Source organism: Homalodisca vitripennis, chromosome 2 (assembly GCF_021130785.1).
Source record: "Homalodisca vitripennis isolate AUS2020 chromosome 2, UT_GWSS_2.1, whole genome shotgun sequence".
In the NCBI taxonomy this organism is placed as follows: Eukaryota; Metazoa; Arthropoda; class Insecta; order Hemiptera; family Cicadellidae; genus Homalodisca; species Homalodisca vitripennis.
The window spans coordinates 8,869,445-8,884,535 of record NC_060208.1 but is presented as its reverse complement, the minus strand read 5'-3'; the positions used below and the strand labels follow the sequence as shown (position 1 = coordinate 8,884,535).

Here is a 15,091-nt window from a genome sequence, read left to right as displayed (position 1 = left end):
AAAAAAGTCTTCAACAAGATTAGCAACGGAAAATAACAGAATAAATAAGTTTGTAAACAAACTCAATCCACCCATAAGAGATTTAAATACGTGGATATTAACACATGTATCCTAACTATCCCAACGCATGCATCAATTTGTAGTGACTTGGGTGTTGACCTTTATTATTTACACAGATAATGAGCCCAATTTAATTAAAAAAATACGAATGTATCATATAGGAAAGATATTTATAGAAATATTCCATATGCAGATTTAAAATTTACCATGAAGCAATTTCTACAAGAATTAGTTCTAAGATGTGTCATTTTGTGTAAAAGTACATTTTGTATGATTATTTTCTGCCTATCTGTCCGCAAGGACACCTCTAGAGTAAAATGAGCTATAGATTTGAAATGTTGCATGCATCCTCAGCCAACCCTGTCACACACGTGGTGTGGCGTACTCCTACATTGTGTTGTGTAACTTCTCACCAACTACTGCACATTCTGTTGTTTCAGCGCAAATACCAAGTAGACAGGTACATGCAACAGAAGGATCAGGAGAAGGACCACATCCTCAGCCAACCCTGTCACACACGTGGTGTGGCGTACTCCTACATTGTGTTGTGTAACTTCTCACCAACTACTGCACATTCTGTTGTTTCAGCGCAAATACCAAGTAGACAGGTACATGCAACAGAAGGATCAGGAGAAGGACCACATCCTCAGCCAACCCTGTCACACACGTGGTGTGGCGTACTCCTACATTGTGTTGTGTAACTTCTCACCAACTACTGCACATTCTGTTGTTCCAGCGCAAATACCAAGTAGACAGGTACATGCAACAGAAGGATCAGGAGAAGGACCACATCCTCAGCCAACCCTGTCACACACGTGGTGTGGCGTACTCCTACATTGTGTTGTGTAACTTCTCACCAACTACTGCACATTCTGTTGTTTCAGCGCAAATACCAAGTAGACAGGTACATGCAACAGAAGGATCAGGAGAAGGACCACATCCTCAGCCAACCCTATCACACACGTGGTGTGGCGTACTCCTTCTTTGTGTTGTGTAACTTCTCACCAACTACTGCACATTCTGTTGTTTCAGCGCAAATACCAAGTAGACAGGTACATGCAACAGAAGGATCAGGAGAAAGACCACATCCTCAGCCAACCATGTCACACACGTGGTGTGGCGTACTACTACATTGTGTTGTGTAACTTCTCACCAACTACTGCACATTCTGTTGTTTCAGCGCAAATACCAAGTAGACAGGTACATGCAACAGAAGGATCAGGAGAAGGACCACATCCTCAGCCAACCATGTCACACACGTGGTGTGGCGTACTACTACATTGTGTTGTGTAACTTCTCACCAACTACTGCACATTCTGTTGTTTCAGCGCAAATACCAAGTAGACAGGTACATGCAACAGAAGGATCAGGAAAAGGACCACATCCTCAGCCAACCCTATCACGACACGTGGTGTGGTGTACTCCTTCATTGTGTTGTGTAACTTCTCACCAACTACTGCACATTCTGTTGTTTTAGCGCAAATACCAAGTAGACAGGTACATGCAACAGAAGGATCAAGAGAAGGACCACATCCTCAGCCAACCCTATCACGACACGTGGTGTGGTGTACTCCTTCTTTGTGTTGTGTAACTTCTCACCAACTACTGCACAATCTGTTGTTTCAGCGCAAATACCAAGTAGACAGGTACATGCAACAGAAGGGTCAGGAGAAGGACCACATCCTCAGCCAACCATGTCACACACGTGGTGTGGCGTACTACTACATTGTGTTGTGTAACTTCTCACCAACTACTGCACATTCTGTTGTTTCAGCGCAAATACCAAGTAGACAGGTACATGCAACAGAAGGATCAGGAGAAGGACCACATCCTCAGCCAACCCTGTCACACACGTGGTGTGGCGTACTCCTACTTCGTGTTGTGTAACTTCTCACCAACTACTGCACATTCTGTTGTTTCAGCGCAAATACCAAGTAGACAGGTACATGCAACAGAAGGATCAGGAGAAGGACCACATCCTCAGCCAACCCTGTCACACACGTGGTGTGGCGTACTACTACATTGTGTTGTGTAACTTCTCACCAACTACTGCACATTCTGTTGTTTCAGCGCAAATACCAAGTAGACAGGTACATGCAACAGAAGGATCAGGAGAAGGACCACATCCGAAGCTATGGTGTAATGGATCTTCTCAGAACCTCAAATCTCAGGAGGAAGACACTTATCATTACATTCATCTGGTAATACTTTCATTACAATGATGCTTTTGTAATAATCACATATATTGTTCATTCCGAGCATTCCATCTGTTATTTTATAGTTGTACGATATAAATGTTTGTGATTATAAATTATAGATTTTAACAGTAAACATTCTTTAATTTTTACTCGCCGACAGGACATTAAATATAAAGAAAACACGTTTTAATATGATGATAGGTAGATGAAGGAAATAATAAATATGACATTTCTTACTGAATTTAAGTACATTTTCAAAAGGCGATCTTGCTTAGTTTCTAAATTATTGTAAGTCACGTAATATATGAACTTTTTTGTGTCCCCAAGTTTTTTTTTTTTCAGGTCAAATAAAGGAAGAAAATTGTGCTATATAAAATTTTTCTTTAAAAAGATTATATTATTAGTTACCTACAATTAAAGCGACAATGGGATCATCTGTGAGCATAAATTTTGTCACACAAGTATTCTCAAAGAATGGGCTAAATCTGTCACCCATTACAAAATGTTTCCACGAATCAACTGGAGTCATGAACTAATAATTTGATGGTGTCAAGGATGTGGCAGATCCTTCGACAAGTGACCTTCAAGTGACTTTTGTTTTGCTAGATTACCCAAATATATTAGTAATGGTAGGGTAAAATGATAGGGTAATTGGCTCTGTAAAATGAGCGAGAATCTATGTCATCCTTATAAGGTAAGAACTCCTTCAGCATGATGTAATTGCCTATTGCCTTATGTCGTACTGTGCTAATTGGAGAGAAAGGTGCTAAAGCTGGCAGTATTCCAGGTTTACCAACACGAGCGTGTATGTTGGCTTGAGCTACTATGCGCCGGCCCTGGGAGGCGACGAGTTCCTCAATTTCTTCCTGGCGGGGGCGGTCGAGTTGCCGACCTATGTGGTGCTGTGGCCCGCCATGGACTGTGCCGGTCGCCGGTGGACTCTCTGTGTCAGTATGGTGATCGGTGGGCTGGCTTGTCTAGGCACGATAATGGCGCAAAACAGTAAGTACAATACAACACGTTCGATTTCGATGATTTTTTTTCTAGATTTAAGCTGTTGAAGTGTTGTAGTCTATTGTTGAGATCAACAAAGGTTTTTTGCTCCAAACATTCTTGTGATTTATCTCTGAAACAGAGAGTTGTGTCATCAGCATACTATACGATTTCACCGTGATGAAGCGATGAATTTACGTCGTTGACGTATATCAGGAAAAGAATTGGGCTGAGTACAGAATCTTGAGGAACTCCGTAGCTCAGTTGAATTGGTTTGAATGACTGACACCGGCGGCGCTGTAAGTTATTTGCAATGGTCGATAGACAAAAGAGACTTGATTGTATGAATATTCTGTAAGTTTTAATGTGTAGGATTGTGGCGTAAATGTTCCAATTCGTAGATTTAAAAACCACTGTTACCATGCATTGTTAATTGTAATTAGCATATAACTATCTTAACTAACTTAACTTCATTACCCTGTACTTCCACACACTTTACTTCCACACATATTGGCTAGGGGAGCATCGTCGTCTATTCACATCTCATATCATTCCGTGATTAGGTTTCCAGGTTTAAACTAGGCAGTTTTTACTTCTCTTAAAGTTTATTTCGTTGTGATTTTTCAAATAATTTAGCCAATGTATAGTTTTTTCTCTATATTAGAGTCGAATCCATGTACTTTCTCAAGAAAATTAAGATTACAAGTATTCTTTTTATTTTCCCCCAGTTTTATATGGTTTGGAATCTACGTTCTGATATATTCCTTTTTAATTTTCCTAAGCAGGAGACAATGGAATTATAAATATAAAATCACACCGGTTTTTACCAAAAAAGGACAAGGAAAACAGTATAAGATACTGAGTTCAAACATACTACACCATTAGAGCCCTTGGGTTCGAACGTGTAATTTACCCATAAAAATTATACAATGAATAAGTAGTTTTGAAGGGCCCGAGAGAACGTCATAGACGGACGCAAGTCCCTTATACCTATTGCCCCCTAAATTAATAGGGCTCTTCCTTTGATAAAGAGTGAATAATGAATAATGAATAATGATGTATTTTCTCAAAATACATTACAGAATTGTACAGAAACCATGTTTACATCCAATATTACCATAATATCTACTAATGTACAATAGAAATACAAATATAAAATATACGTTCTAATAGAGACAATAACTAACCTCCAAGGCAAAGCCTGTGTGGAGGAAATCAACACACAATTTTTCCTAGAGTGATGAATGTGATGAAGAGGAACCTACAGTATGTACTAAGTTTCATGTATCAAGTCGTATCTATCAAGAGCTGTAACACAGACGGACAGTGGCAGAGTAAGTCCAATCGGGTTATTATTAAAAATGTATGAATATTATAAATTCAAAGAACATAATAAATATTCTGAGTCCATTAAGCCTCAGCATGGGTGTCTTTAACCTGGATTGCCAAACACAAAATTTATATCAAATCGACGAAAGAGCAGTTGGTTGGCCAAAGTCGTTGAGAATCCTGAACATCAATGATTTCTGAGAAGTTGATACTAACTTGCATGGTACGAATGGAAACGTATGTCACTGATTGTTTTTTTACCGTTAGACAGGTCGAATGAAACCATTAAACCGCTGTAGAGAAAGCGTTTGTACCGCGGAAAGGTATTTTACGGTATGTGAACACCACACCACGTCTCTCATAGTAGGCTTCGGTGAGGTTGCAAACTTTTGTCAACTATTTACTGTGTAAAGTAACTTTAATATACATTTTATGTGAATGTACTTGGTTTGTTAACAAATTCAGTAATAAACCTTAGTTCTAAAATGTGTGATCTCTTTATTAAAAGTCCAAAGGTAGACGATTTATCTGAATGCTAAAATGTGTATGTACATTGTACAATCTCCTAATTTATAGGTTGCCGTGGTTTGAAATGGAAATACGTATAGAGTACCTCGCACGAATATGGGATGGTTAGCTGATATTGACAGAGTAAAGCTTAATATGCAGATTGAGTCTCAGTTATCCTTTCTTGTTTGCTGAACATTTGTGCCTTCTAACAATGGACAGCGATAGGTGTATAACAATCGATAGCTGTAATACCACTAAAGTTATTGTTTTATTACTTTTTTACTTGTAAATACATACAAAAACGTGTGATTTTGTACAGACGATCTAAACGAATTAGGAACACTATTAAATTAGTGTGACGAATTTTAATTGCAAATTTTTCACGTCATTGGGGATCTCACAGAGCTTTATAAATATCTTTCGTTGTCCGCTCAGCTGTGTGATAACTCTTTTTATAAAGACCCTAGAGACTTTTGCAAAAGCTCTTTAAATAAGTTCCGGTCTATTCAAAAAACTTCTATTGATTTTGAAGTCAGAGGGCAGTCCGTTCGTGTGTTTGATAACTGTACGTGTACAGGCCTTACTTTGAACTTACTACGAACTTACTCTTGCCCAAAGTGATATCCCTATTGATGTGGGGTCAAAAGGTGAAAGTGCAGTCTGTCCGTCTTCTGCATTCTTGTTTGTCCATGTGCACTATAACTCCTGATAAAACAGGCCCTAGAGACTGTAAACTTGGTACACATACTCTTGGAACAAAGAGTATAGATATCCAAGATTGAAAGTCCTCCACAAACTAAATTGTGGAGCTTAACACATGGGAATTAGTTTCACGTCAGAGTTGAAAACGATTTCGATGGAAACAGAAAATATCAAATGTTCATTCAATTATATTTAAAGCATACATTTAAGCAAGCTTTTATGATGAAATACTGTTGAGTTCTCCCGGTTAAGAATATATAAGTTAATGTGGTACTTTTTTCTTACCGACATAAAAGCTTGTAACAGTTATGGTGTTTAAATAATTTACTTTATGCTTATATTTCCAAAAGCAAAAATAAGCAACCTAAATTCGATGTTAACGTTCAAACTTGGGTATCTACACTTTATGATCTGAGAGCATGTTTATCGTGAACCGAAGAATAAGTGTATTAATTTTATAGTCCTTAAGTCCAATGGTTGTACATCCGTCTATCTGTTTGTCTGTACGATAACTCCACACATGACGTAGTACTAGTAAAACAATATACGACGACATCGAAAATCAATCAGTAACTCAATTTACCTTAACCGCAATATAAATCTACAACAAATATATTCTATTAGAATGTTTAATAGTAAAATTAAACCCAAAAACCTTAATACCCACTAAATAACTAATAACTAACAAATAATAAAAATAATCCAAAAAACGGACTTGTTTAGTTACCTTAGGCTAAACAAACATAACCTAGGCAGTGGTTGAATTTATAACTTAAAGTCAATATTTTTATAAAAATCTCGCTCGCCTGATTTCCAAATTGAGGGGAGCAGGTCGATGAAAATTAAAAAAAAATTAGAAAAATTTTTTATTGCATTTTTTAATAGTTTAAAGTGTGTATTTTAAAAATATGTAAGTATTAATGCTCAAATAAATTTATAAATTACCAAAAAAAATTCACAAACAAAAGATGTTCCACTAGTTTTTTGCAGCAGTTCGTAAGTAAGATGTTGGCTGACACAATCATATATATCATGTGTGTTAGTTATAAGTATGTTATGGCTTTGCTCTGTTGGTCAACCTGGTACTGACAACTGGTAATACAGATGACAGAAAGAATATTGTTTATTTGTTTTGATATGCTTAGGAGGTTATGTTATATGTGTTTGTGTCGGATAATTTGTGTTTTACTAAAAGTGTTGCACTTTATTCATAGTTAGTGTGGTAGATTAGGAGTGTGTATTGTTTCTTGAAGTGTTTTACAACTTCTTATAACCATGCCAAGAGCAAAGGTTAGTTACAAAAACTAAATCTAAACGTGAGTTTAGAGGAAACAAGTACCGTAAGTTGGACTCTAAATCTAGGCCTACCCAAACAGATTCTGCTAGCCCTAGCCCTAGGCCTACTACTAATGCAAACATTAGCTCTGCTTCTAAAAAACTGTCCTTTGATAAATATGACAATTATGAAGGAACTGGAATGGGTAGTGTTATTTTGGATTCTTAGTTTATTTAGTGAGCAATTAAAAAGATTTTGTAAAATGTAAATTCTGCGATAGCGAAGACTGCATAGAACTTTGTACTACGGATAAGAAAAGATTTGGATTGGCTGTGAATATTGAACTGAAATGTTGTGTGTTTGTTTGGAATCAACTAATTTTTACAACTCTAAAATGAAAAATGAGAAATGGAAAATATGAGGTAAACTTGAAATTTATTTACGGCATGAGAACGATCGGAAAAGGTATCAGTGCAGGTAAAACATTTCTGTGTTCATTATTTAGACTTACCTTTACCACTCAAAAAATAGGGACCTTGTAGTAACATAATATATCAGGCTATTGAAAAATTGTGCTAGTGAAAGTATGAAGCAGGCAATTGAGGAAGCTGTGTCTGTAAATGAGTGTGAAGAAACGTCAAAAAGAGATTTGACGGTTTGTTTAGATGGGTCTTGGCAAAGGAGGGGACACAAGTCACTGAATGGGGTTGTCAGCGTAACATCATTAGATACTGGCAAGGTGTTGGATGTTTCCATAATGTCCAAATACTGTCAAATCTGCACTGTACATGAAAATAAAAAAAAAATAGTACCTGATCATATATGTTCCAAAAAACTACGAAGGGTCAAGTGGCGGCATGGAAGTTGCGGGTGCCCTAGATGTTTTCCGAAAGTCCAGAGATCGAAATGTACGGTATGTACGATACTTAGGAGATGGTGACAGTGACAGCAATGGTTTTAAAAAGGTGGTTGACGATAAGCCATATGGAGATGAAGTAGAAGTAAGAAAACTGGAATGCGTCAAATCATGTCAAGAAGAGAATGGGGAGCAGACTAAGGGAATTGAATGAACGGTTGGGAAAAACAAAACTAAAAGATAATAGAGCAATAGGGGGCAAGAATAGGCTAACAAATAATGACATAGACAAGCTGCAAGAATATTATGGCCTAGCTATAAAAAGAGGTGGATCAGATCTTCAACAAATGGTTAAAAATGTGTGGGCAACTTATTTCCACAAAATATCGAATGATGACACTCCGCAACATGGCCTATGTCCAAAGGGGCCGGAGTCGTGGTGCGGTTATAATAAAGCCGAAGCCCTACATCAGACTTTCAGCCATAAGTCACACAATTTGCCATATGAAGTGATGGTACAGATCAAAACAAATTTATAGAGATTTAGCCAATCCGGATCTTCTAAAAAAATGCCTTGACCAAAAAGACTCAAAACCAGAACGAAAGTTTCAACAATGCCGTCTGGTCTAAGGTGCCTAAAAATGTTTTTGTAAGGCTAAACACTCTAAAACTTGCATATATGATGCAGTTTTAACTTTTAATAATGGATTCACCAGCAAATTGGATGTGTATAACAAGCTAGGAATCAAAACTGAGCGAGAAGTCTGTTGCCGCATTGCGAAAATTTTGATACAATACGATTGAAAAAGGCAGAAAAATCTGCTTTAGACATGACCAAGGAGGCTAGAGTTGCTAGAAGGAAAAGAAAACTTGCATTAGAAGAGGAAAATGAAGACCCAGATGACCCTGAGTACGGAGCTGGGATATTTTAGCAGCAAAAGGTTAGTTTAGCAGTCATTTTTGCCTTTACCGGACATTTCCCGGAAACTTGGTTTTTTTCATATAAAGGTACATGTATCTCAAAAAACTATAAATGCTAGAGAATTGAAATTTGGTATGCATATAGAACAGTGCAATTCCAAATGGTGTTGCATCTTTTATCATTCTATCTAAAAAAAACAAATGAGAAAAAAAAAATTTTTGGTATAAAAAAATAATTTTTTTTACACAGATGTTTATAAAGGAGTACTCTTTGCCTACAAAAAAAATTTAAGGTTGTAACTTACTTAGTTTTGACAATACATGTACCTAAAGTTTGTAAATTTAACATGCGCGGGATAGGAACGACCCGCTCCCCTTAAGACGAGTATTGTAAAATTCAATTTTTAACATTTGACACAAAATTTATTATTAATTGTGTTGAAAAAGACGTAATTATTTACAAGAAATTAGTACACTTACGTATGTACTGCTATAACTGAGAAAACTAAGTTTCATATAACATACATTCCACGATGTTGGAAAAATGAAAATCATGTAGGCACATTGTAGTACATAACTCAAGGTATACACATTTTGCTACTACTTTCAATATTATGTCATGAAGAAGCATCTCTCTTTCACTGTTCCCCTTTGTACATGTACTACCACGTGTAATTCATAAAGTGGGTGACTAACGGTATACACAATTTTGACTATGGGAAGCGTGGAAATCTTGTATGGGACACGTTGAAAACAAATTGTCCTGTATTATGAGAGGAGATATCTAAGATGAACGTTTGGTAGAATAAAGTATGGCTAATGGAAAAGGCCCAGTATAAAACATGCATAAAAATGTTAATTTTAAGAGAATAATCTTTATTGAGGTAGCCACATTCAAAGAAAGACTAAACGTACTGATTTTGTTTAGGCACAACTTGGACACTAGTCCTCTACTGTGTGGGGAAGATGGGTATCTCGTCCTCATACGTGGTGTTACCTCTAATGGCCTCAGAACTTTACCCGACTGTGGTCCGTGGTCTGGGCATGAGCTTCAGTGGGGTCGCCGGCATGCTCGGTCCTGTCTTCATACCCTTAGTCAACTACATGGTAAGCACTGACTCTACTAATCACATCTACTTATATTTACGTTGCACTAGGTGTTGCGTAAACATGGTGTTGGTTTGTTATTTTCTATCATCGTCAATCAAACTGATTGTAATAGTAAGATACTAACTGTAGGCAATATAATGCATAATATGGCTGAAAAAGATAAATAGGAGGTGTTCTGTACCGTACTTCCCCTTCAATATCCGAGTCGTTCTGACATTTTCTCATCAGTTAAGTCAATACCTTGGCCAGTCACACTGATTTTAATGGTACAGGAGATATAACGTAGAAACAGAACAGATAAAAATCGTTGATCCGTTTCGTACCTGTCCCTTTTAAATGTTCATATTTTGTATAGTTTCTTATCTGTTGAGGCAAATCGAACGGTAAGCAATGCTACATATTTAACTTTTAAAAGACCAACATTAAAAAAGTGTATACAACGCTCGTATTTTAGAAAGTTGAAGGTTAGTCTTCAGTATTTTAACCCGTATATCCAATACCTAGGAGACTATATAACCTGGCGGCACTTTCCTGAATTTCCTGCTGAACCAATATTGGAATTATGGGCACATGTGAGTTGAAGCAATATAGTTTTATTGAGGTATTTTTGCCTCACTATGGAGAGCATCTTTAGTCAACAGATTTTAAACCGAAACTGCTAATAATAAGCAGTTGCCTGTACAGATGAGTTGAAGAGGAGGAGCTGGAGGAGCTACCTCGTGATTGGTTGAAGTTTAACCAACCACAAAACAGTTATGATCAATGTGGTTTCTGCATCAATGGTTGCCAGCTATTAGACAGTTCCACTATGTACTCTATATTGATTTTGTTTTCGTTCTTTATTATTTCTGAAGTTTCTTTCATATTACCCTTATATAATAGATCATCACTGGACGATAGTTGGTTTAGCTTAAGCCAATCACATGAAAGCTCAGCCTCTCAGCTCTGTACTGTAAGATACCTCTCCACAGTGAGGAAAAAATATTCAGTTAATTGTGTGAGCATTTTTCGACGCATTTTGAACCGTAATGTTTTGATGTCAGATATGACACCACCTAAGAATTATGACAATTTAAATCAGTCAGAACTATGTACAACAGGCTAGACCTAACACTGAGGACGGTAAGCTAAGGTATAATAAACAATTTACCATTCTTCCTAGACGGAATTCAATGAATATTACAATATAAGTGAATTTTCAGGGGGCTGACATGCTGGTCCTGCCACTTCTTGTCATGGGAGCTCTTCTGGTGACTGGAGGTCTGTTTAGTCTTCTGCTCCCGGAAACTCTCCACCAGCACCTCCCCCAGACACTCGAGGACGGTGAAGCCTTCGGCAAGGACTGGTTCAGCTGCTGCCCGACCAGGTGCTTTTCCCAAATAAAATAAAAATATAATGGACAATTTCGTAATGGAGGAAATTCGTAGATTACGAAATTGATTAACACGATTTGTGTTTGTGATACTGAATTTGTGATGAAAACATTTACTTATTGATCACGTATAAGTTGCTAAAACTGTACTCACACGACAGTTTGCAAAAATCTTCGGTTTACAAGCTCACTCGAGTAGAATGAAATTTACAATAACCATTTTCGAAAACAAACATTTCTACTGAAAAATATATATTATTTGGAACATCACATTTTATGTATTATACATCACGAAGAGAGGAAAAACTGAAATAGTTTTTTAAGATAATTCAAAACAAGATATTGTAGTATGTTTTCATTCCATAGCGTTATAAAATGTACGAACGACAGTGCTTCATAAATTGCTGAAGTTACAGGGTCAGTGATGTATCGAAGAACGAGAAACTGCCGGTGCAAATAGTTCCCGAGTCTCCCATCAAAAGGTTCGTGTTAAATATATAGTATTTAAACAATTTTACAGTTACAGCGGAACAAAGATTTTAGGACATAAATTATATAGTTTGTAAGATAGTATTTTTTTATTTATAGTTTTGTTTCATTTTTGAATCCTTGGAGAAGGACAACAATGAAATACTACAAACATGCACTCAAAACAAAGGCTATCTGGGGCAAACAAACTAATGCTGGACTAGTTAAACACAAACTCTGTTCTTGTTTTCTTTGTCGGTTTCCAGTTAAGCATGTTTACTCCGGAATGCTCTTGACCATAAATTATTTCACATTTGGCTATTACAGCTGTTCCAAATGTGTTTTTTGTAATATTTCACGAAATCTGTAAGTGTTTGTAGTAAAGTACAACGGTTTTGCTAATTTTTCAGGCTATCAGATAAATCTTGCTAAAACCAAAATCTACATAAAATATCTGCCTTATTGATATAGCCTATAATTGAAATAATTAAATTAATTTATTGAAATAATGAAATAATGAGTTTATTCCTCCACAAAAATACAGTTCGACAACAATCAACATTCTAGGAATATACACTGCCACTTCATCCAGTAGTGTGGCAGCGCAATAATAGAAAAATAATGTTTATTAGCGAGAGTCCAAACTCTTCTTTATAGACTGCTCACTCCGTGCCGCCTGCTAATCACTGTACTTAATCTTATCAATACAAATTGCCTTATTTGACTAATGTACTTTCGATTGATTAGATATTAAAACTTAGTCGTGTTACTATATTAAGGAAACAAAATTTTTAACAGCGACAAATACAGAAATAAATATAATACACATATACAAATAAATAATATAATAATGAGGTAATAAATAAATACACATACTATTTACAGTTTAACAAAATAAATAAATATGGACGAGAAACCAAGAAATAAGCCAACATACAATGAATAATTATACAAGAGTATTGTTTAAGAAACTGATATTACTATTTTCAAGTAACCATTTTTTCAACTTAATACTAAACAATTTTACTGTGCTACAGTCTTTAACTTCAGAAGGCACTTTATTTATCCGTTATTCTAAAGGAATTAGCCTACACCAAAAGTACAATTAAATAAGTTAAAAAATAGTATCAACGATGAATAACACTAAACATATTTACTTATATAATTAAATAAAAAACTGCGTTAAAAATAAATAAACAACAAAACAAATAAATAATTAAGAAATATAAGTTAGTTAACAATGAACAAAAAGGTATAAACAAAGGTAAAGAGAATAATAGATAGTTACATGTCACAACAAGCAACAGTAATAAATTTGTCTGATAAGAAACAAATAACAACAAAGTGATAAATAAATTTGACAAAAAAGCCATAAGCAAAATAAGAATATTTACCAGCAACATGCAAGAAAAGATAAATAATCAGAAACACGTGCACACATAAAAAAAGCAATACACAGCAATCTTAAATATTAAAATAATTACAAATAAACATTAACACTTGTGAATACTTACTATATCCGCTACATGCATACTAGAGTGATGCGTGTGTGTGTGTGTGTGTTTTGTGAATTATGATTTCAATTTTAATATACAATATTAAAGAATAAATAATATTAACACCAATACTGTTATGTCTACCAAAATAAAAGAACTTTCGATTTAATACTTCCAGCCTGCTGACGGCCGTCACGAGAGAGACTCCTCTGTCAACTCCCGTCGTCACAGACGGCACATCGTCCACCGACGTCACCTCAGACACTGTTCTGTCCGTCGGCAGGGAACAGACGGTCCGTGTCACAGTCGTCTGACCCCGGCTAGCCGCAACCGACCTTCTAGCCGCCCCTGACCGTCTGTGGTGGGCGATCCTGCTGTATATACCTCACGGTCTCAACTAACCGCACAATGTTTTCTACTTTATACAGTTTTTGTCAAACATGAACTAGAAAGACAATTTTAAAGTTTTATAATTAGTGGGATAAAAATCGTAGTTGTTCAATGTTCTTTCAGAGACTATCTTTAGGGATTAATTTATCTTTCGTAAGCGTACTCAGCCTGGAGACTCCCCATTGTTATTTCGTAATGTATTCAGCATCTAAATTTCAAAAATGACTTTACTTTTATCAAATTAAATGTTAATTGTTGAAATTAATTTAAATTATACTGGATTCATCAAGTGTTTACAGTAATACCCCGTCCACATTGTGAAGAGATTCTGGGGTAGTGACCAATCAGAGCAAGGAACCGTCCACGTGGGCTGAGCGTAATCGCAGAATTTCCGCGCGATGAGTTCACAACCGGTCACTCTCACCTTCACCTTAATCCTAAAAAGGAGAGAACTCTGGCACGGTGGATCTATTACAATCAGCGATGAAACGTTTACTGACAATATAAAAGCTCAAATGCCTTGACATGGCGCTGCTCTTGACGGCGTGTGAACCGGGTAGTCACCTTGTCATGACAGTGGTGGGCGACACTCTTAACACTATGTTAATTTAGTATGGTTTAATGATGTAGATGATACGCCGTTATTAACGCAATTTCAGCAACATTTGAAGTATAAATTTATGTGTATTATTCATTGTACTGAAAAATCAACAAAAAGAAAAAAAACTATTCCTACGTACTTTTAAAAAGTACAGCATTTGTACACAAATACGTTTTTTATCAAAACGACTAAAACTAAAACTATTTCTAGCTGATATCGTTATCAGAAAAACATTGGCTTCATTATAAACGATACAAATTCTTTGATTGAATCATTTAGAGGTCAAAAGTATGAGTTGTGTTTATTCTTCCTGTTTCTGTTCCAATAGTTGAGGTTAGAAAGTGAAATATAACGACATAGTTTGTAACGAGCACAACTGTACTGTAATATTGTCTTGCCCAATTGTGCCTTGGTAATTTTTATACAACATACTTTTATGTTTATAAAAATTAAATACGGAAAGATATTGTGTTTTTATCAATCCCCAGTTCTCATTATTCCTAACTAGTAATACATATGCCGTCGTAATTTAAAAAAAATTTATAACACTTTCAGTTTCGAGGATCGAAATGAAAGTGTAAAAATCCTCTTATTCAGATGTAAAAATCCTTAACATGTTAAAAAAAAACTGTTAACTAAATAAAAATTTAGGGAATGGACTAGGCCTGCCATTCAAAGGTATACACGATGGCCTGATCGGTAGTCGAACGAATGGACACAAGCAAAGTTACTGCACAGAAACCAAGAGCACAAACTACATTACACCGGAACTAACGAAGACGGAACACTGACCAGGAAATCAATGTTGC

At 36.1% G+C, this 15,091-nt stretch overlaps 1 protein-coding gene across 2 annotated transcripts in view; it reads left to right on the top strand.

Moving 5' to 3' along the window:
• The window catches only part of LOC124353511 (beta-alanine transporter-like), an 83,886-nt gene extending 69,142 nt beyond the window's left edge, over nucleotides 1-14,744 (top strand). The window contains exons 7-12 of one of the 2 annotated variants that reach the window (XM_046803373.1): nucleotides 2,131-2,261; nucleotides 3,046-3,260; nucleotides 9,774-9,952; nucleotides 11,158-11,321; nucleotides 11,744-11,809; nucleotides 13,470-14,744. In XM_046803373.1, the coding sequence (XP_046659329.1) occupies nucleotides 2,131-2,261; nucleotides 3,046-3,260; nucleotides 9,774-9,952; nucleotides 11,158-11,321; nucleotides 11,744-11,809; nucleotides 13,470-13,605 (891 nt within the window). In that variant the 3' untranslated portion in view covers nucleotides 13,606-14,744. Of the gene's footprint in view, nucleotides 1-2,130; nucleotides 2,262-3,045; nucleotides 3,261-9,773; nucleotides 9,953-11,157; nucleotides 11,322-11,737; nucleotides 11,810-13,469 lie in introns of both variants that reach the window. The other variant, XM_046803372.1, reaches the window with a different exon arrangement.
• Nucleotides 14,745-15,091: the final 347 nt, after the last annotated feature.